The 25,667-nt window shown below is 38.0% G+C and overlaps 3 protein-coding genes across 4 annotated transcripts in view; all 3 read left to right on the forward strand.

The window, feature by feature from the left end:
* Nucleotides 1–1,276: 1,276 nt before the first annotated feature.
* cry-dash (cryptochrome DASH) lies at nt 1,277–8,791 on the forward strand. Its single transcript, XM_055037691.1, has 14 exons — nt 1,277–1,453; nt 2,615–2,787; nt 3,948–4,041; nt 4,251–4,381; nt 4,487–4,635; nt 4,914–5,002; nt 5,105–5,178; nt 5,277–5,366; nt 5,694–5,773; nt 5,860–5,919; nt 6,015–6,172; nt 6,320–6,439; nt 6,573–6,749; nt 7,256–8,791. Exons 1-14 carry the CDS (start codon nt 1,391–1,393, stop codon nt 7,361–7,363), a joined length of 1,566 nt encoding a protein of 521 aa, XP_054893666.1. The 5' UTR covers nt 1,277–1,390; the 3' UTR covers nt 7,364–8,791.
* A 171-nt stretch (nt 8,792–8,962) lies between these two features.
* Nucleotides 8,963–12,932, forward strand: myd88 (MYD88 innate immune signal transduction adaptor). Its single transcript, XM_055037692.1, has 5 exons — nt 8,963–9,382; nt 10,091–10,222; nt 11,141–11,318; nt 11,572–11,663; nt 11,762–12,932. The coding sequence occupies exons 1-5, from the start codon at nt 9,037–9,039 to the stop codon at nt 11,914–11,916; spliced, it is 903 nt and encodes a 300-aa protein (XP_054893667.1). The 5' UTR covers nt 8,963–9,036; the 3' UTR covers nt 11,917–12,932.
* Nucleotides 12,933–14,818: 1,886 nt separating this feature from the next.
* oxsr1b (oxidative stress responsive kinase 1b) overlaps nt 14,819–25,667 on the forward strand; it is a 42,109-nt gene continuing 31,260 nt past the window's right edge. For both annotated transcript variants that reach the window (XM_055037597.1, XM_055037598.1), the window contains exon 1: nt 14,819–15,218. In XM_055037597.1, coding sequence (XP_054893572.1) covers nt 15,149–15,218 — 70 coding nt within the window. In that variant the 5' untranslated portion in view covers nt 14,819–15,148. The remainder of the gene's footprint in view (nt 15,219–25,667) is intronic.

The raw sequence follows: 25,667 nt of genomic DNA on the forward strand, positions 1-25,667 counted from the left end.
TAAAATAAAAGCCTCCATATTGCTCTGAGGTTAGAGCACCGCCATAGGCGGTGCAATAATATTGGCATGCATTATCTTTTTCTCTCAGGTTAGCAAGACAGAGCACTAGCATTTGCCTTTTACCTTAAATAAGGTATTAGCTAATTCTCTTACTTATTAGCCATGTTTAGTATACTGAATGGAGTAAGTCAATTACAGACAACATGCTCGTGATGCCCCACATGCTACTCACAGTATTAGCATTTTGGCTTATTTTGGCTTATACACTACTTTTAACATACTGAATGGGGCAAGTCCATGTTAGTCAACATGCTTGTGACTCTCCACGTGCTATTGATTACAATGCAGCTTTCTTTAGCATTGCGATGCTAATTTTTAGCATCAGAACGCTGGGTCTAAACCTACGGGCAGGCTTTGGCAGGCCCGCTTAAATTTCTTAAGGATTTTTCTAGTTTTGATTATCATCCTTCAAACTATACAATCACTGTGACACAGACACAGAAGCTACACCTGGTCTGGCATTGACTAGCTGTGGTTGCTTCCTGGAAAGGGGCATTGGCTGACATGATGTTGCCATTATCCAATCGTTCTCCCTCTCCTTTTCATTTCCACGAACATTAAAAAGTTCTGCTGGATCAGTTGGCTTGTTGTGTTTCTCCTCTGTCTTCTCTCAGCTCCAGTCGGTCGTGGCAGATGGCTGCTGGTACTAAGCCCGGTTCTGGTCCTGTTAGAGGTTTCTTCGTGGTAGAGGGGAGTTCTTCTTCTCCACTGTCGCTACATGCATGCTACGTACGAAGGACTGCTGTCAAGTCAACGACTCAACACAAGCCCTTTGCTGTCGCCCCCTGCTGGTCAGATGGAGTGAATGGCGTAAATCCTAAAGTGTAATTTTTAAACACAAATTAAGAACAATGTATCTTTGTACATTGTCAATGAGTTGGTAATTATTCTGTGGCCCATTATTTTAATTGTGATGATCACTATTATGTTTCCGTAGATTTTTTAAAACGAATAGGATATTCTGATAAAAAGAAATTCTATTTTTGTCTCAATCTCAGAATTGAGATTAAATCTGAATTCTTTTTTTCAGTGGCCCTTATCCTCTTCCGTACGTTAGTCTTCAGAACACAATCAATAAACAAATATCCAAGACAGAGTATTGCAAAGACAATTTATACCGAACTGCGCCAACAATGATGCGCCTCATCAGCTGTTAGAAAACCTTCTTATAAAACCGGAGGTTTTGTAACGTCGTGCCTGAAAACGTGACCGTGAACGCAACAGCGGCCGCAGCAACACAGAGAAGTCCCACACGGACGAAGCTCTTCCAGTCAGGCTGGAGCTTTATTACTTTTCATGTAAAATTTGTCCATTTGTAAACTAAACTACAATGTCGGCCTCTCGTACTGTAATATGTTTACTGAGAAACGACCTGCGGCTTCACGACAATGAGGTAAGAATGTCAACTTGTAAATAAACGTGTGGGAATGTTTGAATGATTAAGTCCGAACTTAGCTCACATAAATTTTAGATAACATTTGCATTTATATTTGCTGTATTTACTGGCGAGTTCACGAATCTGCGCATTTAATACGGCATCAAATTTCACAAGGAATTAAACTTTTTACTTCCGGCACCATTTCCTTCAGAATAAAAGCCTCAACTTCAGTGTAAAATAAAGACACTTGTCAGATTTTTTTTTCTGTCAGCGAAACTACCATTATATATTCGTCACCTATAGAGCAACCTATCATTGTCAGTTATGCTATTTTGATATGTCAAGAAAAAGTCTACCAACTCAGAAATAAGCCTCCACACACTTTAAGAAATCCTGGAGGTCATCTATTACCCTGCTGTGTATTTATTATCAAGTGTTCTTTTTTTCCCTTTTTCTTTTCAGCTTTCACAAAACATATATGGAAGAAAATTAAAAATACAGCATTAGGTGTTCTAAAACAACATGAATTAATCTAATAAATTATAAATGATGGCATTTTATGTATGAATTCTTCAGATGTTTTGGTTTAATTACTGCACATAAAGGATAAACATGACGCAATGTAAACCTAACAGTTACAGAGTAAATATTTTTTCAATTATTTTGATTAAGATTAATACAGGTAGAGCTTCAGTGGCCATGATGTTTTTCATAACATTTAGCAATTATTTCAATACTTCTGCTCTGCACAAAGCACCATTTGTAGTATTATTACCTGACACTCGCTGGATAACTTGAGCAGCTAAATCACCGTTGGTAAGCAGCTAAGAAACATGCTGCTCATAGCATGCTGAGTAGAAACAAGCGTTTTGAGAGTGTTGGGAGGCAACACATCAGTTTTTTTTTTTTTTTTTTTTTTTTAAATTGAAAATAGTTTCTGTTAATCAGTCAGTTTGTCTCTTGGAAGTAGTGCACATATGTAATATCATCCTTTCAAACATCCAGCAACCTGTTTGAAATGGGGATAAAACAAAACAATTCTAGATTTTGTGTTTTAAGTACCACCAGACAACATGATTTATAATTACATTTGTGGTTTTATGAGAGGGTGGGAGGGTTTATGTTCTTTTTTCCCAGTTTTATAACAATCCTGACATTGTACTCTTTGATTTTCAGGTCCTCCACTGGGCTCAGAGAAATGCGGAACACATAGTCCCTCTGTACTGCTTCGACCCCAGACATTATGTGGGCACGTATAACTTCAACCTGCCAAAGACGGGCCCTTTCCGTCTGCACTTCTTACTGGAGAGCGTCCGAGACCTCAGAAACATGCTGCTCAGCAAGGGCAGGTTGGTTATTAACTTTATAGCTTTATATGATTTATATGAACTGGAGAGTTGACTCAGGGTTCCCACACAGTCTGGAAAAGTATGAAAATATGAAATAAGGACACAGAAAAGTCCATGTATTTCCAGTCTTTAATCTCTATCCCAGGGATGTCCAATCTTTTTGTCGCCTGGGCCAAACTCATCATTTTGAAAGTTCTCAAAGGCCATAAAAATATGAATATTTTATTTGTATAAAACTTTTTTGTCTCTTCTTAACAACAATAGGATATGGGTCACTATTTCTTTCCAAACTTTTGTTGTCCTTCATTTTTATAAATCAAAATAAAATGACGAAGTTGGGATCACACAGGACTTTGTGAGTAAAAGTTGATGGACATTTTTGGTTCTGCTTGCTCAAATCAAATAGAAAGCTAAAACTGTGATCATAAAACATGAATAATTTGTGTTGAACCTAAAATATTCCATCTACATTAACTGTGCTGTGCTGGCCAGCCAAATATACTACTCTTCATTTGTGGCTGTTTCTTTTTTGTTTGTTTCCCTCTTTAATTGGTTCCACAATTAAAACTTTCTGTCCGTTGTTCCTTTCTCTCCATCCATGTGTCCTAAATACTTGCCTATTCTTTTTTCCTTCAGTTTTTCCATTTTTTGTATCCTTCTTTGAGTCCTCCTTTCTTCCTTGTGTTTTCTCTGTTTCTCCTTTTTTCCTTTCCTCTTTGTGCTGCTCCTTGCCTAATTCCCTTCTGTGTTTTTTTCTGTTTTGGGTTTTTCTAGGTTTCATATTCGTTCATTAATTTAGAAATATCTGCCGTACATTCATAGTCAAGTTTAGTATTTTCAGTTTGAAAATGAGCTTAAAGAACTGAGAATCCCGAAATGTTGAATCTGAAAAAGTCCAGTATTTTTACACCAAACATTTAGCAGAACCCTTCTTACTTGATTTGAAGTCACACCGTGTGCAGAAAATGTTTTTTAGCTTTCTAGGACTACTTTAACTCGTTTCTAACAGGATCAGGATGCACCTGGGTTTGACATTGCTGCTGCACACATTGTTCCCATTCCTTTTTCCGCCCGGCAATCCCTCTGTGCCCAGGATGCAGCTGCATGGTATTATGCCAACTGTGAGTCGTGTGTGTTTATTTATTTTTTTTGTGTGACAGCAGTCTGGTGGTGAGGAAGGGTAAGCCGGAGGAGGTGGTTGCTGACCTTATCAAGCAGCTCGGCTCCGTTAGCAGCGTGGCTTTCCATGAAGAGGTACTTTGATGTTCTCTTCATCTTTAATGTATTTTATTGTGATTTTATGTGCTATGCGAACATAAAGTAGTGCATATTTAGGTAGAAGATGTATGTTTTTTCTTTTCTTTTTTTTACATAGGATCTGCAGTGTGTATGTAGGCGAGCACCTTGTACAAGGCTCGATTCTGTTTGAAAACATATTTTTACCTTCATGTACTCAAATCCAGGTTGCTTCTGAAGAGCTGAACGTGGAGAAAAAGGTAAAGGATGTCTGTGCTCAGCTGAAGGTGAAAGTTCACACCTGCTGGGGCTCCACGCTGTTCCACAGAGAAGACCTGCCATTCCACCACATATCCAGGTGTGGGGAGGATGCTGCTGGGCCAAACATGAAACAAATCTGACTCCTGCTAGAGAAGCTACTTCAGGAGAAAGAAATTCTAGTAACGTTGTTAAATTCTTGCAGGCTGCCTGATGTGTACACTGAGTTCAGAAAGGCGGTGGAGAGCCAGAGCAGGGTGAGGCCTGTGCTGCTAACCCCCGAGAGGCTGAATCCCCTTCCGCCAGGACTGGAAGAAGGAACCATTCCCACAGCGGAGGACCTTCAGCAGACTGGTGAATGATGGGAATGTTGTTCGATGAGAAGAGCTTAATTCCAGTGCTTTCCCTCTACGTCTTCATATTCCTCATTTCAAACTAGTCTGGACTCCTAAAGCTCCACATTCTTGCATATTTACCATGCGTGTGCAGTGACTCAAAGTAAATCCACTTCTCCACGTCAAAGTGAAAAACGGTTGAGCATGAATCTCCATTAAAACTCAGCTTTGGTTTAGCCGGATCCCTGTATATAGTTGAGCCTTTATGAGCCTATATTGTGCTGTTTAATCATCCAGAGCCTGTGACTGATCCTCGCTCAGCTTTTCCTTGCACTGGTGGAGAAGGTAGCGCCCTTGCAAGGCTCAAACACTATTTCTGGGACACTGTGAGTGCAACCTGCATTACAGAAATATATAAACTTCTTTTTATACTGTTGATCAAAAATATTTTTTGAAGGAAATATAAAGGGTCCTGCCTGTTTTTCTAGGATGCTGTGGCAACTTACAAAGAAACTCGTAACGGCTTGATCGGGGTGGATTACTCAACTAAATTTTCACCATGGCAAGTTTTCTTTTAAATATAATTTTCACTGTGGATTATTTCTCAAATGTTTCCCTTCTTGTTGCTTTCTAACATGCTTCTATGATACCACATTGCAGGCTGGCTTTGGGATGCATTTCTCCGAGGTATATTTACCATCAGATCAAAAAGTATGAGAGGGAGCGGACAGCGAATCAGAGCACCTACTGGTCAGTATTCGTACTGGTCTCAGTGGTTCTTGTATCATTTGTTAAGAAGTCAATACATGATAATGATTTTTAAAAATATAATTATGTGACAGTGGCCTGCAAAAGTATTTATTGTACACCCCCCCCCGACATTGATGAGCAGTAGTGCACAATTGGAGGATGACTCTCAGTAATATTAGTATGAAAAGTTATTCAGCACTCTTAGTATTTTTACTTGTACAACAAATCCTTTTTTGTAATTGTAATGTGACAAATTATTGAAACGTTAAAACGATGCAGCCAGAAAACAATCTGGTCGTGATTGTTTGAAATTTGTTTGTGTTGCAGGGTCATTTTTGAGCTCTTGTGGAGAGACTACTTCAAGTTTGTGGGCATTAAGTACGGAAACAAAATGTTTCAGGTCAAAGGTAATGTTAGAAAATGTTTGATCTGTTATCAATGTTGTAAATATGGTCTGTATATCTAAAAATACAGTATTGAAATTTAAATTTAGGGCTTCAAGGAAAGTCTATTCCATGGAAGATGGACACGAAGCTGTTTGATGCATGGAAAGGTTGGAGTTCACGGCATGCAGTTGATCAAAAATTAGCCTCACACTAGAATAAATTCATGTAAGTCTTGGTTTGTCTGTGACCTTTGCACTTGCAGAGGGCCGTACAGGGGTGCCCTTCGTAGATGCCAACATGAGAGAGCTGGCGCTGACAGGCTTCATGTCCAACAGGGGGCGGCAAAACGTTGCAAGCTTCCTTACAAAGGATCTGGGCCTTGACTGGAGACTTGGAGCTGAGTGGTTTGAATATCTGCTGGTATGATGCGTAGACATTCAGTGTATTATTGATCCGTTTATTTAACCACACAAAAAAAAGCCCATTCAAATTTTATTTTTGACAGTTTTTTTTAAATTATTATTTCAGCATGTTTACCCTGATTCATTTATTCTTTTTCTTGCAAAGATTGATCATGATGTCTGCAGCAATTATGGGAACTGGCTGTACAGCGCTGGCATAGGAAATGACCCCAGAGAAAACAGGAAGTTCAACATGATCAAACAAGCTCTCGACTATGACAACAATGTACGTTTTAAAAAAGAAAGTTTAATCTGGATCTGGAGACAAAGTACCTGAGTCACACTTTGTTTTACAGTCACAAGCATAGATTTGTGAAAACCTACTGATGCATAAACGTGGGTTCATGCTTCTACTTCAGGGGGAGTACGTGCGCCGATGGGTTCCAGAGTTGGGCGCTATAAGAGGGGCAGATGTTCACACGCCCTGGAACCTGAGCTCTGCTGCACTGTCACACTCTGGTGTGTCGCTCGGTGAGACTTACCCAAACCCCATTGTCATGGCGCCTGAATGGAATCGACACTTTAGCAAGAAACCGGTAGGTGTTTTAGAGAAAAAGGAAGTGGAAACTCAAAGAGAATTATGCTTTTTTTTCTATAACAGCTGCAAACAATGGTGAGAGAAAGGGAATGCATTTTCTGAATCATTGCATACAAGTAGGGTTTAGAGATTTCTTGACAAAACAACTTATAGTTTCTATTGTGAAATCACTATAGTCCTCACTGCAACCAACTTTTAAGGGGAAGGAATTTATCATGAATTGTGTGTTAAATAATATAACTTAGACTTTTTTATTTCAGTTTTTATCTATTAATGTCTCATATTTATGATTCAGTGTCAGGGTTCCCACTCTTCTGAAATGGTCAAAACTTTATCTTATGGTAATTTTTATTATTTAGTCACTTTGCTGTAAAGAATATAAATGCAGTTGTTTTTTTCAGTCCTGTTGTGATTCTTTTTTTTTTCTTGACACTTTTCAATGTCTAACTATCTATGATAAAGTCGATTCATACAAGTCAACTTTTGTTGACTTTTTTTTTGCAGAGCGGTGCTGGACCATCACCAAGAGGAAAGAAAGGCCCGTCTCACACTCCCAAGCAGCATCGAGACAAAGGCATCGACTTCTATTTCTCCAGAAGTAAAAACCTGTGAAATGTCGTACTGCAGAGGGTGGACGGTACTTCAATCTAAAGTCTGAGTCCAGCTGCAAATTCGGAGTTACATATGCTGTAAATGTTTACACAGTTACATAGGGAAGTTGTCTGAAGAGAATGCTTATTTGTTTGCTACTGAAAGCTGAACTGATACTATCATGTCATGCAAAAGCATTCATACCCCTCAAACTTTTTCACATGGATGTATTTTATTTGGATTTGTGTTGACCAACTAACACAAAGATTTGCTTAAAATAGGTGATCTAAAAATGCGGTAGTTAGCTTCATTTACACATCTGCCACTAAATCCAGGGCCATTGCTTTTAGATTCCCCAAGATTTCAACATTTTCCGAAGCCCTGTCAAATGTGAAACGCACAAAGACGTAGATGTCCACCTAAACTGACAGGCCTGAGAAGGAGCAAAATACACCTGAAAGAGAGATTTGGGTTTGCTGTACAGAATCGATCCTCGTGTGGGAAAAGTTGTTGACAGTACAAGTGTTACTTGTTTACACCGGATCATTAAATCGGATCGTCGCTGAAGTATTTTAAGAAGAAGGCTAGTGATAGAAATCCAAAAGAGGTCCCAGTCGCAGTTTCCCACAAGCCATGTTGTGAATAGAGACGCCAAGATAGAATGAGACAAACATTGAACCTTTTGGATGACGTGCACATCACCCTGAACATGATAGCCTCATGGTGGAAAAGGGAGTTTTACTGCATCATGCAATGGGAATGATTTTCTTTAGCAATAACTTTGTGATTGAAGATGGACATTGTCAAAAACGGGGACGTCTGAGAATACAGCCTGTTTAAAGGCTTCAAAAGACTTGTGTGGGAGATTCAACTTCCTTTAGGACATTTGCACCAAGCAAACAGCCAGAATAGAACAGGATTTTTTGGATTCAAATAAATCAATTTGTTATGAAGGCCAAGTCAAAGTCCAGATAGATCCAATCTAAAGAATCTGTAACATAGCTTGACGTGCACATCTGCTCTCCATCCAGTCTGAGATGAAGCAGAATGGGTAGAAGTTTACAAATCTCTAGATATAACTTAGTACTTGCAGCTGCAGTTGCAGTAAAATATGATTCTACAAAATATCTCCTCGGGAAGGGCTGACTGAAAACGCATGCCGTGATTCTAAGAATTGTGTCAGCCCACCACATAAAATACATTTTTGCTCGTCATGTGACAAGAGTGAAACAGTTCAAGGCATAAATACTTTTGCAAGACACTTCATGTGCCTTACATACTCTTTCAGAGTCTCAGTTGCACTTCCTGTTCTACAGCTGAACCACTGAGAACTTCTTTTCGTTTTTATTTTTCATCCCTCAATATGGATTATTTTACCTACCTGTTTTTTGGTGCTGTAATATCTTTATTTGAATAAATCTGGATAATAAAGTTAGTTTTTCAAAACTCCACAGGAACAAAACAAAGTGTCTTAAAGCTTTATTTTTACAGGGTTATGTGAATGAGAACCTTAAGCAGTTCTCTGCAGACAGACGAGTCCATGAATCTGACTGAGGGAACTTCCTCCCAGATGTGACGCATCACTTCCTTGTTCCACTAAAAGCCAGGTGGGCAGTGCTTAACAACACAGTCGGCCCTTCAGAATCACACGAGTCGCCACAAAGAGGTAGTTCTACCCCCACTCATTTTCAACAATGCAGGACGTGGAACAAAAACAAACTACTGTCAACAAGGACGGTACCGATTCGGAAGTCGATCTGGGTTCGATCCCTCTGGTTGCGCTTAATGTGACCGTGAGGAAAAAGCTGGGACTTTACCTGAACCCCAAAAACACGGTGGCTGCCGACTGGACGGCTGTTGCGGAGACCATGGGCTTCTCCTACCTGGAGATAAAGAACTACGAGGCTTCCAGGAACCCCATCAAGGCCGTCCTGGACGACTGGGCGGCTCGGAACTCGGACGCTTCGGTCGGGAAGTTGGTCTCTATTCTGGAGGAGGTGGAGAGGAACGACGTCGTGGAAGATCTCCAAACTTTGATAGGTGCGCAACTTGTTCAAAAATATTAACACAGTGACGCAGTTCGCCGAATTGGCACTAACAGAACCGAGCCACAGTTGTTCAGGGCCAAAGGCAGAATGCAATTTGGGGGTTCATTTATTTATTTACTAAGGACAGAGGCATAGATTAGTTTTTGTTGTCGATCTAACTTCCGGTTTTCTCTGGGGTTTGATCTCGCGGTTATGTTTGATTTTTATTCACCTGTAATAAAATCAAAAATAATGAACTAATCGACTGAGAGTATTCCCATTTATGCTGCCAAGTACATCCTAAGTTTATCTGATTCTTATTCTGTCCATCCAGTGTGTGAATTATTGCTCAACAGTTCGTCACTAAACAATTGCCAACATGTTTTTTCCTCCCAAATCTAGATATGCAAATGGATTACAGTTAGTCATGCCGACTTTACTGGATTATATATATATATATAAACAGCAAAAACATAAATAAACCTCTCACTTTGTTCTTATGACAAGTGAGTTGGGGGGATGGCATACAGCCGTTGCCCATTCTGCCTCTGGATTTTCTTCTTGAGAGACAAATTTATGTTTCCATCAGCTATGACAAGTGATTCAGGTCCTAAATGTGTGCAAGTTTGCCAAATGGTTGATTTCGCCTTAGAACTGAAGTTGCTTTCCATTGCTTTTTGTGTCTTCCTTATTTCCATAAACATGTATGCTTTGGCACCAGACGAGGATGTCAGGAAATACCTTCAAGCCCAAAAGAAGAAAGCAGAGCCGCCAGTCCAGGTTCCCGAAGTCGACAGCTGTGTCCCTCGCACACCAGAGAGGTCTGGAATCACTGTGGACGACGTCCCAGGAGGTTTGTCTTTCTCTAAATTCACTGTCACACTTTTTCTCTGAGTAAAATATTTACAACAAAGATGTGTTTGACACAGTCTAGATCAGCTGAAACGTTTGACACAAGAAGCATTTTAGCTTGTAGTTTCAAATTCAGTGATCAGTTTGCTATAACGGTTGCAGGATGCCTGTGGTTCGTCACTATAGAGGCTTCATGTTGCTTATCTTGTACTCAAACGTACAAGATAAGTGGCTTTGGACTTCTTGTAATAAAAAACACAAGTGCATGAAGGAGCACAGAGTCTGTGCTCCTTCAAGTTCTTTGTTTTTATATGTTGCAACCACAAATTCATATTTCTTTTTTATGCTTCATGTGATAAAGTTGTCCGAAAATGTTAAGTGGACAAAAAAATGAAGCTTTTTTTCAGACAGATTTTTTATTTTTTTTTTACAGATAAAGTTGTAAAAGTGAAACATCTTGCCACAGACTTTGTGTGTCGCCTTCTGACACATGGACATGCTTTTTTACAGAATAAACCAACCCAAAAGCATGATGCTGCCACAGCCATGCACAGTGTTTGTTTACCACCACCCAAAGCATTTTGAAAAAAAGCTTATAAAAAGTTATGTGTTTTTCATTAAATGAAATGGTCCTATTTCATTCTTTCTGAACTATAAAAGCCTTCTTATTCGAGCTACTTGTTTCTATGTTCTCAAAAGAATAATTGTAGTAGTTTAAGTCTGACCATTGTTTCTGAGCAGAGCATCAACACAGAAAAAGCTTTGAGTTATCTCAGACTGATGCCTTATCAGAAAGTTTGCATCACACTCTTTCATGCACAGCCTCGTCGGTTTTTATGTTTTGCTCATCAGCCATAAATGCTAAATCTTATCCTAAATTAAAGTTTTGCTGAAAGTAATCAAAATGCATTGACCCCAGGTATCCCAGAGATGTTTGATGCCTTCATCTGCTACTGCCAGAGCGACTTTGAGTTTGTCCTTGAGATGATCCGGGAGTTGGAGCAGACAGAGTACAACTTGAAACTCTGCGTGTTCGACAGGAACGTGCTCCCAGGCTCATGTGTGTGGACCATCACCAGTGAGCTGATTGAGAGAAGGTGGGTGTTATGTTACCAATACAATGTTCTTTGTTTGTTTCGTAACTCTTAATTACTTAACTTTTTTACATCAAGCTTCAACTATCAGTGATTGTGGAGATTTTATCAGTCCCAAACAAGTTTGATTGTTAGTATTTAAGCATAGAATGAGAATAACAACAAAAAAACTTTTCATGTGCAGAAAGTCTTCAAATTTCCCCACTTTACTTTTGTGTCACATTCAGCTGACTGTATTGCTTGTTCATGTGTGCAGGTGTAAGAGGATGGTGGTGGTGATTTCTGATGAATATCTGGACAGCGATGCCTGTGATTTTCAGACCAAGTTCGCTCTCAGCCTCTGCCCTGGTAAAGAGGATTTTTATTTTCTATTTCTTGCCAGTTTAAAATGGCTTAAATCTGTATTTTACAGCAAACTCCGTAACTAAACCTTGAAAATTTTCCAGGGGCTCGAAGTAAACGTCTCATTCCAGTGGTCTACAAGTCGATGAAAAAACCGTTTCCCAGCATCCTGCGTTTCTTGACAGTATGTGATTACACCCGGCCCTGCACCCAGGCCTGGTTCTGGGTTCGGCTTGCCAAAGCGCTCTCATTGCCCTAACTGCAGAACAAGGAGTGGATTTGTGTCTGTGGGGGCCTTTTCTTACTGCATTGCAAGTTTTATGTTGGACAATGATCAGATATTGCAGATTCAAATGCATTGTTTCCACATATATCGGCATGTCTGCTAAAGACGTGTAAAAAATCTTAAAATATGACCACACACTGATAATTTTATAAACATCAGACCTTCATTTTTTATATGTTGGATTGGTGAGGAAAAAGGCTGGAGAAAATTATAGTTTTTTAAAAAAAAAAATTATCATTCCTCTGTCTTATTTCCAAGACAGTGTCATCTTTCAGTATTTGCCTCAGTAATCTTTCAGTATTAATTTGTATTGAATACATTATCCGCTTGAAGGGCAAAACAAACATTCTAAATCCCATGTGTGCTATAATAAGATATATTTTTGTAAATAAGGGTAAATATTTTTTGTCAGTGTAAGATTGTGCTACTGCAAAAAATAAATCAAATAAATATTTTAAGGCTTTTTAAACATATTAATAGGGATGCCAGTAGATATTGTCACCACTTTCTCCCTCTCTTTGTGTGTATTGTCATGGCACTGGAACACACTGAGGGTTTTAGCACATTTTAATTTACTTTACCTTACATTTCCATCATCATTCCTTTCATCTGGCACACCATTAAAGTTCTCAATATGTTACTAAAGTATGAAAGTTACACTGCTTGTTATTTTCTACATGCGGGACATCTTTTCAGATGCAGTGCAGGATGTGCTATGTGTTCTGTGAAAGCTTTTTTAAGTGTCTTATTTACTTCCTCTGTTGAGTGGACATTAAGACAAGATTAGAGCTGAACAGGAAGTGAAATTGTGACTGTAATTATTGCACAAGCTTAGCAGATCTCTGCCTCGTGCTTTTTGTGTTTCAGGTTTGTCTACAATTAATTTTTAGAACTATTTAATTATAAATAAGTGTGTATTTTACCTGCATAAATGTTTAGAAAATGACTGTTTGAAATAATTATAAATAAAATCACCTTTTTGTCCCATGCGGAGTTTTTGGTTTTTAAAAAGTACGTGGGAACATCTGAAAGCACGGCGTGTTCTGGAGTGACGCTTATTCAGTGTGATTGTGAAATAAAAATAAGCCTCCAGCAGATGGCGCTGTTGAACCCTAAAATTATAAGGGAAGCTCACGTGAAAGCTATTCTTTCCTTGGCTTTTTTTTAAGCTGTTTACCCGGGCTGAAAATTCATCTTTTCGCTCTGCCAATACTTTTATGTTAAAGAGAGAGTGGAAGGACGTTTTTATTTCAGTCGAAAGATTGATTCACAAAGTTCTTCGCAAATCCGGAAGTTGGCCTCCGTTTCGGCACCGGTGGCAATTCCACCCTTAATCAAATCAGCAGGACCTTTCAACTTGCTCTTGTTCAAAGTGTGATACTGAAGTAGATGTCAAAGTGCAGCAGCTGTCAGCTGACTGAGATCAGGTTTACACACTTATTTTGTTAAGACATTTTCTGTGCGGAAATAATTCTGAACCCCCCCCCCCAAAAAAAAAAAAAAAAAAAAACGTTACATTTTGGCAACACAATGTAACAAATTTATATTCGTTACATTGTGAATTGGAGGCGGGTGAACCAATGTGGACCTGATCCATCATTAGGATGAAATGGCCCTTTAAACTTGAGTCTGACAAATAAGAAACCAACTTCATTGTTGTAACTTGCATTCTTCTTTCAACTCCAGGAAAGTAAGTAAGAACGAGCCGTAATATTGACTCACAAACAATATCACTGTCAGCGTGAGTCAGACACGGCCACTTATTGGCCACTTCCTAGAGTGTTTTCTCGGTACAGTTTTGCTAAGTGACGTTATTTATTTGAGCCTGTACCGTCGCACTTCCGCGTTTAAGGTGGTTTCAGATGAATCAGCTCTGGCAGCACGTTTCTTCAAGAAAGAGAAAAATTTATTTGATTTAGGGTGTGAAGTTTGGCTCATGTGACACATAAGCCCACCGGTTGATGCCACACGGGCTGGGGGTCCTGCGTGGGCAGATGACGTCCCCACCTTTACGCATATGCGTCCCATCAGTTGCAGTTCTTTAAATCACCAGAAAGCCCTGCTCCATACCAGGTCGTTACATAATCACAGCTTCGCACTTCATTCTTAGTAGTATCATGTCGTAGTTAGAAATATCCAATAAATAAATAAAAAACCCAGATACAACTGTATCTGGCATACATCAATACTTAAAGGAATAGTGTGTGTTATGTCAACGTGGTGTTCAGATTAATATGGAGAATTCTATCATATAGGATAAATAAAAGGTATCCTGCCTATGAAAAGTTATAATAAATACTTTTACTTCATCATTTTCTTATTTTTGTACTAGTTCAATTCAATTTAAATTTGACTTATTTGTTAATTACAGAGCTTAATGATAAACTGCTTATTAAGAAAATTTCTTCCAGCCACCTTAAGACAAATGGGAAGTTTTCAATAAATATTTGTAAGAACTTTAATGCTAAAGAAATAAACTGTCTAACTGAGTTTATATGGGACTACTTTTTCACATTGTGACCAGAAAATGTATCATGAGCAATTCTTAAAGAACAACTTCTAACTCATTGGGGAAATGAGAAACTTTAGAGAAAATTAGGAGAAATAAAAGAAAATCCATGAATCAATAGTTCATATTTTTAGTGAACGTCTTTTTTTACGTTTAATATTACAAAAATTAGCCTGAGCTCACAAAAACATAAAAAATCAACAACAAACAAAATCGTAAATATATTTATCGTCAACGTGCACTGTACTTTAGGCACATCACAGAATAAAAAAATAATAAATTGAAGAAAATAATAACTATAACAATTGATGGAAAACATATAATTCTTCTCTGATCTCACTTTAAGACGTACCGACATTCACGTAGCACGCACGGAAGTCCAGCCAATCATAACAAGGAACCTCATCTTGAAGCGCAGGACCCCGGCTTGATCTGGCAGGCCGAGCCGAACCTATCTGGTAGCCGCACCGCCACGAAGGTCCAGTGTTTGCTCGGGAGGAATGCGGTAGGCGGGGCCGCTGCTCGGCTGGTGTCAAACTTTGGGAATGACAGGAGTGCTGCGGGATTCGCAAAGAAGGGGAAGTGTCGCCCTTGCTGGCTCTGTTTGGATTACTTTGACTTGTTCTCAGTTGCAGTTTCTGGTGGATTTAGCACCTTTTCCGCAGATAATATCAGCCTCAGCAGACTCTCTCAGCCATGTCCGAGGACCCGAGCTCCCAACCCTGGTCCATCAACAAAGATGATTACGAGCTCCTGGAGGTGATTGGTATGTGATCATTAGCTTGTTAGCATGTTGTTAACCGGCAGTTTGTAAATGTCTCACAATTAGCTCACCCAAAGCGGAACTTACGGCGCTGAACTCTAGCTTAGATAGCTGGAAAACGAAAAAACAAGCAATAGGCTTGTATTTTTCTAAATCTAGGCTGAGCTGAAGGGATTGGGAGAGTTGGCCAACCTCGCTGTGTTTTGACTTGGACACAGAATAATGTACGAGGCAGTAAACAGGCATCTTCGCCGTTAACGTGCAGCCAGGATCAGACTATTTGCTGGAAAACAGTCCCTTTCGTTTGTCCTCGTGATACTTTCTTAAAGGTCCTTTTATCCGCTAAATCAATTAGAGAAACCCGAAACAAGAGTTTCCTGCCTGACTCGGCCTTAAAAGTGAGCAACCACTGCCACACAGGGAAGGACATTGCATTTTAAAGCTTCTGTGTCTGCCGTGTCGTTAGTGCTGCATGATAAGACAGTAACTTAAACTGCGTTCACGCCCATCCCACTCGATGGGGAAAAAAACGATTCACATGTTTCTAAGTTGGGAGACGTGACTGAAAACAAAATATGCAACTTTATGAGGGGAAAAAATATATACACTACACAGGAAGTATATATTTTTTCCTTAACTGTATAAAAATGCAACACATGATCACATATTTCCAAAGTGGAGGTCGTGATCCCACTGTGGGTCGTGAAACATCCCGTGGATGGTCTTGAGATGAAGTCATATAAAAGTTGTTACAAGAGATTAGACGCATATGAGGCCACTTAATGTTTTGTGTTCACAAGGAAGCTATTTTTATTTTTTAATGAAAACTGAAAATACCAATATGTTTTGTTTTTTTTAAGATCACAAACTATTTTTAAGAATCTGATTTGTGTAGGAATAGTTCACTCCAGGTTTAGCTTGACCAACTTAATTCTAAGGTGGTCCTATTTCAAGAAAAGCAAATACATTCTCCCTGTTTGGGCTTTTGTAAACAAACAGGGATCTAATGATCTCCAAAGTTTTTTTTTCTTTTCTGTGCTTGGTTTCTGTATTCATTTCAGGTTTAACCAATGTAAGCAATTAGGATTTTGAAGTAGACATGATTGATTACAGTCCAGACTCATTAAAAAAAAAAAAGCTCAAACACAGCATTTTAGCACTGATGGGAAGCCATGTAGAAGATGCTATCTTTAGCGTTGTTGTTATTAATAGTTAATCACCCATATTTTTCTCACACTCTTGCTTGAGCCATTAGATTTCTTTTCCTACCAGTGACAGATGGGTAAAAACAATATCATAGTTATTTAGACAATTGACCTTTTTTTAATTGTCATATTAGCAATACTCCAGGACTATAATTTATTATTATTGAGATCAAATCAACAGTAATTGACAGTAAAAATCAATCAACGGTAATTGATTTTGAAGCACAAAATTCCAAACATTTTGAAGCGCAAGACTTTGGAATTACTGCTACGGTGCTGATGTATAAATGCAAAAATGTAAAGTTTCTTAGCATTGGTAGACAGCCAAAATATTTTATTAGTGTAGCATTCAAATGCATATTGTATGTTTTGTATCTAACATACCGTCTACTAAATCAGGTGTTATCAACCTACGTCTATGAAGCTGCATGGGGCTGTTAATAACTTTAAGGACATAATTTGATCAAATTTTGTAGTGTTTTTATACATAACTGATTAAAAAGGCTACTTTTAGCACTCTCTTGTGTTTTATTAAATATCTCTATAGAATTTTAAGATGATGTCAGAAATAGTTTTTGTTCAGACTTTTTTTTTGTAATTTGGCCACAAGCTATTCTTTTCATCTTTTTTTTCTCCCCCAAAATAGTGAAAAACCCATTAAAACATTTATGTTTTTATTTGACCAGAAAACCTAGAAATGATTGTTTTCTAACTATGAAATCAATTTAATAGAAGCATGATATATTAATACTGCACAATAACTCATAACAGTGTCAGTGAATGCAGCACTGCACCTTTAAATGACTACTTGGATGCAATATTTGGTGCTTCTGTTATCATGCATTCATATTCTGCATAGTGATAACATATTTGCTTATTTGATAGACTCTAGTTGTCCCTTAATGTCCAAAGAAGATCAGAGGATGCCTGTCAAGATTGAAAGCTTACTGTAATATGTTTATCTTTCCTGATATCAATTGTAGTCAGCCTACAACAACTTGTAAAGAATGGCCTCTGAGTTCTTCCCCTCAATTGTAGATTTTATGAATTGATAGAACCTCTTTGATGACAAACAGAGGAAAGCTTTTCTATTGAAAACAGAATATTAGACATATTGATACTTGACTCTGTCTTCTAAATGTGTGTTTTGAAAGTTCTCCAGAAGTATTTGGTTGCTCCATGCAGATCAGTTGTATTGTTTTCACAGAGGCCATAGACCAAACTTCCATAGACCACACTTCCTGTTTGCAGGTATTAGAGTTCAGATTATTGCTTGAAATAAGCCAGTTATGTCAGGGCATTTTTTTGAATTTGCTAATCTGTGTAATGGGGTTTTAAACTGACTGAAAGGAATCATTTGATACTTTTCTAGTTGCCATCATGAACAAGGCTTGGTCTTAAAGTGACATACTTACATTTCATGTTTAAATTTTTAATGCCATTTTTTTAGTTTTTTTCTCGAATACATGGCACATAGCAGATTATTTTTCTTCAAACTGCTGATCTTTCTCTCTTTTTAGACTGAGAGGAGAATAAAAGTAACATAAGAAAAGTGTTGACCTCTAAAATGAAATCATTTGTGCCCTCTTATGCAGTTTACCTAACGGGCAAATGCTTCCTTTCCAGAGGGTATGTATGTTTTCTACAAAGGGGGCTTTTTCAAGTCCTACTTCAACCTTAAAAAAAACCCCCAAAAAACAAAACTGTCTTTGCGAGTTTGAAATACTTGTATTTTTTTCTTATGCTTTCTTGGAAAATTAAAGCCCCTCAAGATAACAGCTTGCACTTTTAGCTTGCACTCAGAGATAAAGACTCTCTTGTACAGAAACCACTTCTGTGGCATTTCCCTGTGCTGCGTTGAGCACAACTTGCCCATATAGGATGGAAGCTGCTGAGGCTGTTGAAGCTATGGACCTGTAGGATGCTGACTTTAAAAATATTTAGGGATAGGGATCACTGTCTTAATGCAAGGGTTTAGAAATTGTTAGAGCAGATTCTATTTTAATTTACATTTTACAAATATGCTAAAACTAGTCAGAATTTGTTCCCAAAATGTAAAGAAGGCGGTTTAGTTTATATTTCATCTAACCAGGCACAAATCACTCAGCCTGAAAGATCAGGTGACATGTCTCTGTAGAAAATTCTCAATTTCAGAAGGTCTTTTGTGCTCCTGACTTTATTCTTTTATGTTTAAAAATATTTAACTTCTTTGCTCAGTAATTACTTCGGCACTGAAGAATGTTGTTGCCAGTACCACGAGGTAGTGGTAGTTAATTTCTCAGTGCATCTCTATTTTTAGTTTGTATATGTTGGAAAAAGAAAAAGATAGAAACACACCCAGAACATATGATTTAATTTATAAAAAGAAAAATCTCTTAATTAGTTTTCTAGATTTTTAACAATACTTTGAGGTTTTCTTGAAGGAATATATGGCGCTCATATAGGCATTTTTTAAGACAGCTAAACTACAATAATAGTTAAGACATTTCTTACATAATATCCAGTCTCTCCACACATCTCACTGAAGGCAACTCGTCTGATTGGAGTTTGCCTTCTCATGTGTGTGCAAGTGTTGGATTTGAGGATGACTTTGTGACCAGCAGAGCTATTGTTTTGGTAACTTCCCGAGGGAAAACGGGGACTTCTTATTACACGGTCACGCCCACTCTTTTTCACCCCACTGAGCTCCGGACAGAGCTCATCGGAAAATAACAGCGCTGTCTCTTCCATCCTGGATCATACTTTGCATCGTTGGTCTTGGCAAATCTGCTATGGAAACTTTATGCTCCCACTGTTTGTATCCACTGGCAACCAAGTCTCCTCCCTGTTCTTTACTCCGACCTCCTTATGGTTGTAAAAGGACTTCAGGTCGCATCAGGTTTTAACATGCCGCATCCTGCGCAATCGAGGAACACATGCTGTAAATCAGTGCAGATCTACATTTGAATACCATTTGGAAACTGAAGTCAGGTATCAGAGCATGCATAATATAAAAGATGCATGTTGTCAAGCTTTAAACTTGGGGATGAGTGGGAAAGAAAAGCTAAAAGCTGCTGCCACACTGCTGTGTTCTTGGAGGAAACTCACGCACGAGGAACAAAGATCACTGCAATTGTAAGAAATCAAAGACCAGGGAAATCTGAAATTATTTTAGTGGATTGATTGGGTGAATTTTCACTATGTAACCAGTGAGCTTTTTTTTTCTCCCCTGTACATTAATTCCAGAAACCTTGTTTAACCCTGCAAGTTAATAGTGTGTTTTCGCTCCACAATGGAGCTTTTTACGTGTCCACTGAGACTAAGCGGGTCCTCCTGAAAAAGTGTCATTGAGCTGGAAACAATGGCTGGCAACCGTTGCAACGAACCAGTGAGTCCAGCACGCAATTAAAAACAGTGAAATCAGACCAATGCACCATTAATTGAATGTCGTTTCATAGCAGTTATGTGCAGAAATGTGCTTTAAAATTGACTGCTTGGATCCTGACTCCCAAACGCTCCCCATTAACAGCAATTAAACAAAATAATTGTTTCACAAAAATGATCTGTATAACGTGTGTAGGGTCATTATAAAACTTAAGGAAATGTATAATGGAAAGAAACTTGAAAGTAATTTTGCCTTCACTATCTATGTTTACTTATGTGAGGAAAGGAAAGCTCAGTCAGAGATTACAACTGGGTGTGCTAAAGACAAAGTGTTGAGTCATTTCACAGCGGTTGCATATAAAACCGAATTAAAACCACTTCCAGTCAAGTGGATGTTTGAAATAGTAATAAAAGCTTAAATAGTTTGCTGCAACAAAGCATAAAGTCTGTAAATTGTCACAGCATTTCTTTTCTGTTCTCTAAAAATGGTTTTGATGAGCTCGTTGTTGTGCATACTTTTTATTACATTTTTATTGGATATGTTACTTAGATGTTTCAGTCTATTTGAATACAAGCACCGTAAAATACTGACAATTGACATTAAAATCTAAACAATAGCAATTACTCCTGTTGTGCAGTGTTTTTTTTTGTTTGTTTATTTTTGTTTTTGAAAATATAATCTGAAGAAGAGCTTGATATGAGATTGGAAAATACTCAGCTAATAGGAGTTATTTTACAATTTCCATAACAGAATTACAAAATTTTCAAGATCCATTCAGAATGTGCTTCCTCATTACCAAGAAGGTTTTATCTGGCTTGTTTCTCAATTTTATAAAAACATGCTTTCCCATACTACTGTAGTTGCAAATCAATTTCAGCATTATGTTAAATTTGTATATAAAAATGCAAAAACTACTTATGTTAAAGGCAAGGAACAAATTTAGCTACTTGAAAATTAATAAAAGATGTATTTTTAATAAATTCTAAATAAATATTGATTATTGCAAGCTCCAATTTAGCAAATAACTATCCCAAAAGGCATATAACTATTCAAATGATAAAATTGGCCTAAGTTGTTCTATATTATTGATCAATATGCATTATTAAAACACAGTGTGCGGCTCTAGATTAAAATATGAAACATGCATCAACGAAGTAGCAAGTAAAGCACTGAAGCTTTATTATTGGTCCAAAATGTTTTTCCTGATTATAAATCTTGCAGGATTTGACCTGCCTAGCCCTTTAAGACTCTGGATTTGATCTCTACTGTAAAATGCTAAGATGTTCCAATGACTTTTGTGCCAGGAAAAATAAGTCAAGCTGCAGAGTTAAAGACATAGAAAGTGAACACTGATCCTTTTTGGTACGCCTCACACTGTTTAATAGAAATGACAAAAATACTCATTATGCGTCATCCAATACATACCAAAGTAAGAAGCGTTATCTGCAGCTCTGCCAACAATTTGTCTTTCTTACACAGAACCTTTGAGTCAGATTAGAAATGTCTCTTTTGTATTTCATCATTGTGAGCCAAATTACAGAATCTGGGCCGGCGACAGATGTTTTTATAGACTTAAGTTGCATTTTGTGTGCAGAGTGGAGCACATTGCTCTGACCAACAATGCTGTTGTCACTCAGCTTTTCAAAATAATGCTGCCTCATTCCATTACGTGCACTGATGTGACGCCAACCTGCCTCTCTTTGGTCTGTGTGAAAAAGGCCATTGTTGCTCAAACTCTCCTATCTTACTGGGCATCTCTTCAGGTTTATCATTCTGATTTCCTTTCATTGATCTCTATCAGTGCTTTGCGGCAAGACTGCAGCTCTGAATGCACAGACCTTGCAACACCTATAATGCAGACCACTTTTGTTGGCATTGAAAGAACACTTTTTTGAAATTATTGATGTAGCACAATGAAAACCAACTTCTCATTTACATGCATTTTTCTGCTAGTAAAAAAAAAATCTAATTAAGCTGCAATTATTGAAAAACAAGTCACCAGTGGTGCAATGATTTTTATTTTGAACTTTTCAACTTGTTCCCTTTTAGACAGAGGCCTGTGTGTATTGCTATAGAGTTCTGGTTTCACACCTGAATTTTGCTCTAGACCTTTCTGAGCATTGCTGAGCAATATTGCTGTGTGTGTGTGTGTGTGTGTGTGTGTGTGTGTGTGTGTGTGTGTGTGTGTGTGTGTGTGGGGGTGTGTGTGTGTGTGTGTGTGGGGGTGTGTGTGTGTGTGGGTGTGTGTGTGTGTGTGTGGAGGGGGGGGGAGATTTCTTGTGGTGAAAATGATAGATTCGTTGTACTGTGTGATCCTGTGTGTGCTCTGTAATCCTCCTATGAAATTCTATCTCTTATAATGGTCTTTAAGTGCCTCCTTTGAATGCGTTTACTAAGCCAGTATATTAAGATTTTATTCTGTTCATTATTTCTTTGGGTTATGCTGTTTACCCGGACAACAGGTTGCGTTAAAAAAAGCAGAATAATAGGATCGCAAACTGATGACTCCCCAAAGACCAAACACGTTAGCTGGGTTAAGCCCTCACCAGAGGCCACTGAGGCTGAAACTGTCAAGAACATTGTGGCTGTTATGCTCCACTCATGTAGTGCCAGGTTATGATACAATGTTCTCTGTAGGGTTTGTTTGGAGGAAACCATGCTTACTGAAAACATTGACTGCTTTTTGAAAAGATCACAACTGTTTTGGCAATGTTTGCCCAACAGATTTGTGCATGTTTGCTCACATGATCTGCAACCATTTATTAAATTATTTTCCTGAATATCTGCATGTGAGGCAGGTTTTGGCACAATTTGAAAAAAAAATTCTGAAATTTAAAAGCAAAAGACTTGATTTGGCAACGACTCTTCTTTGTCTTTTATTTATTTTTTTTTACTTTATTGCATAAAAATAAGAAATCAGGCCTCTACTTTGCTTTGCGTATTACTAAATCAAAGCAGCGTGGAAGCTTTGTGTTGTGTGACCTTGCAGAAAACAAAAATCAAACAAGATATAATATTTAATGTGGTCACTGTTTCACCATGAACCAACTTTTGCAATCTTGGAACATAAAACAACAAAGAATCAACTGTGACGTTTTTTTTGTTTTTTTTTTTTAGTTTATATGATTAATACAGGTTAAGCATTGAATTAAGTATTTGTGGAACAAATACTTTCTGCTTTTCATGTTGCTTTTATGTCTCTGCCAGACAGCTTTGTAGATAAGATGCTGGCCTCGATCCTGCCTGTGGTGAGTTTAACATGTGTATCTTATTGTAATTTAAGGTAATAAAGATATACAATTTTGGCATGAATTTGTATCACTCTGAAGATGTAAATTTTTCCCCATTATGCAGCCTCAAAAGTCACACAGCTCAAAAAGTTTGATTTTGGACTTTTATGTACTGAGCATAGTTTTTTGGCCTGCATAAATAAACACACACATAAAATTCAGACCGACCATACAACAAATTTGCATGTTTAGGGGGGCGAAAAGTTCGCCGGGGGGGGGATTGTGATGAGAAGGAGCAAGTCTGAGAACAAAATGATGTGATTTCCGTCAGGCAGCTGCGACAATGAGGACTGATTTCGGGAGTTTGGCTTGACTATTCAGAGCCCTTTAAGTCCAACATTCCAATTCATTGTTGTGAAGGATTTTTACAACCAGTGCTACAGGAAAACAGGCTTACTGTGGTTCTGTCCCATCAGTGGCCCGTCTCCAGGTGCTCGTTTGGTGTTTGTCCTGGCTAACGGTGCTGAAGCTGGGAGATAAATTTACAGCCCATTAGCTCTTGTATTGATAATTCTGTTGAATGGCAGTCGGACAGAATCAGAAGAATAGACCATTGTGATCTTAGGAAATAGGTTTTACATTTTTCAAATGTTGTTAGGAATAAATAAATAATGCTTACTGTTTGGATCTTCCAAGGAAATTGCTTTTTTATTAGATTATCTGAATCAGCAAGCATTTCTTCTTACCCCCTGTCTTTTATTTATTTATTCTTTAAATAACGTTACCCTTTTTTTTTTTTCCACTGTGCTGAGTTATTGCCTGGAGTCGTATTTAATTTGATTAAAAAAGGCTGGATTAACATGGTACATATCTACAGGGACATCTTTATGATTTCATTAAGATCTGCAGGCTTTTTTTAAAACTCCTCTTTTAAACCTCACTCCATTTTTGGACCAATTAAATCCTTCAAACAATGAGCACTTTGTAAATGTTTGGCTGCTACAGTTATGAAGTTAGAAAAAGCTTACTCTTGACAGGGAAGGAAGCCTCCCAGCATATTTCTACCAGAGACCCAGTGAAAATAGCCTTAAGCTGATGGTGTTAAATAAGAGCTGTGATGGGGAAGTTAACTGACCTCACACGATGCAGAAACAACAAGCATGCATCTCCTGCAGAGGGTTTTATCAGCTTTTAACTCTTATCAGATGGCGCTCCAACCCGAAGAGCCCGCTTCCTTCAAAAAGCTTCCTTCAAATAATGTCATCCTTTGTTTTGCAGCAGTAACTCTCCATGATCACTTTTCTGTTTAACTTCATCAATCTTTCACCACATCGTGGAGGAGTTTTGACCTAACTCCTACTTGCATCGTTTTTTTTTTTTTATGTGTTCATTCATTTCTCCACAGCTCTCCAAAGATCTCACCACAGCAGTATGATCAGGTTTAGGTCTGACCACCTTGATTCTTTTCCTTATCAGCTACTTTGTTATATATACCATTGAGTCAACAATTGTATGTTATTGTTGAATCAAATTGAACCATATTGAAATTAACTTGTGAGGGAAATGATGTTGCAGTATTGTAGTTTAATCATCCATCTGGGACGTAAAGATTTGACTGAGATGTAAGTCGAAATGACACTTGATTAAATGAATAGAACTCTGTTTCATGTTAGCAAAATGAGATTAAGATCTTCCATTTGTGATGCTTTTGGACTTGGGCTGGAGGAATATAGAGTGGTGCATCCTGTTGAATTAACTGAAGGAGCTCCTGTTATTGGTCACGGTTTTTGTTATTAATAACAATGTAATAGTAACTTTAATGAAGCTTGTTTTTGCTGCTCAGCAGTAAATGAAACACACTATTTAATTAAATTGCTTCTACAGTTTAAGCAGCTTATTCAAATGCACTTGAATGATGTGCATTTTAAGTACATTTAATAATCAGAACAGGACCAACACCCTGCCAATCAAAGGTGTAATAGATTTTGTACACTTTCTTGACTACTTTGGTTTTATGAAAATTGTGCGAGCTGTTGTATTTTTAGTCACTTAGTTATAGTTAAATAATCGAAACCTTGAAGCTCACAGTGGACTGTATTTCACTGCATAATTTATCCAGCAGGATTTACTACTGTGTCATTTTTGATAACCTGTCCAGAAGTGTCATCAGACACAAAGGGAGTTTGCATTTACCTGCAAGACAATCCACTAGATATCACTTTGGTTCATTGTTGCAGTGATGCTGTTTTTAGGAGAGATTGTGTATAAATATGCAATCTGATAAGGAATGCATAAATTAAAAAGGATCATTAGTGCCTCCAGTGCATTATAAGTTTTATCCATATTTACTCAATGAAGAGTTGTATTCTAGTGTCAACCTTTGCTTCTATATACTTTTCTAACATTACTTCCCTTTCCCTAGTTTGCCACATTAGCGGTGATGTTTGACAGATTGAAAACAGTTTTTATATTTTTGGAGAGAAAATAGTTTGAGAAAATGAAGCAAAGGGGGATCGTAGGGCTCAAACACCTAAGACTGACCAATTTCCCAGACAACATAAAAAAAGCCTCATCAGAAGCATTGGTGCATCTTACTGTGGTCTGGATCTTGTCACCTCTCAGCTGAAGTGAAAATCTCACTGTCACTGTCATT

The sequence above is a fragment of the Poeciliopsis prolifica genome, unplaced genomic scaffold (genome assembly GCF_027474105.1).
Source record: "Poeciliopsis prolifica strain line A6 unplaced genomic scaffold, Auburn_PproV2 SCAFFOLD012, whole genome shotgun sequence".
Classification (NCBI taxonomy): domain Eukaryota; kingdom Metazoa; phylum Chordata; class Actinopteri; order Cyprinodontiformes; family Poeciliidae; genus Poeciliopsis; species Poeciliopsis prolifica.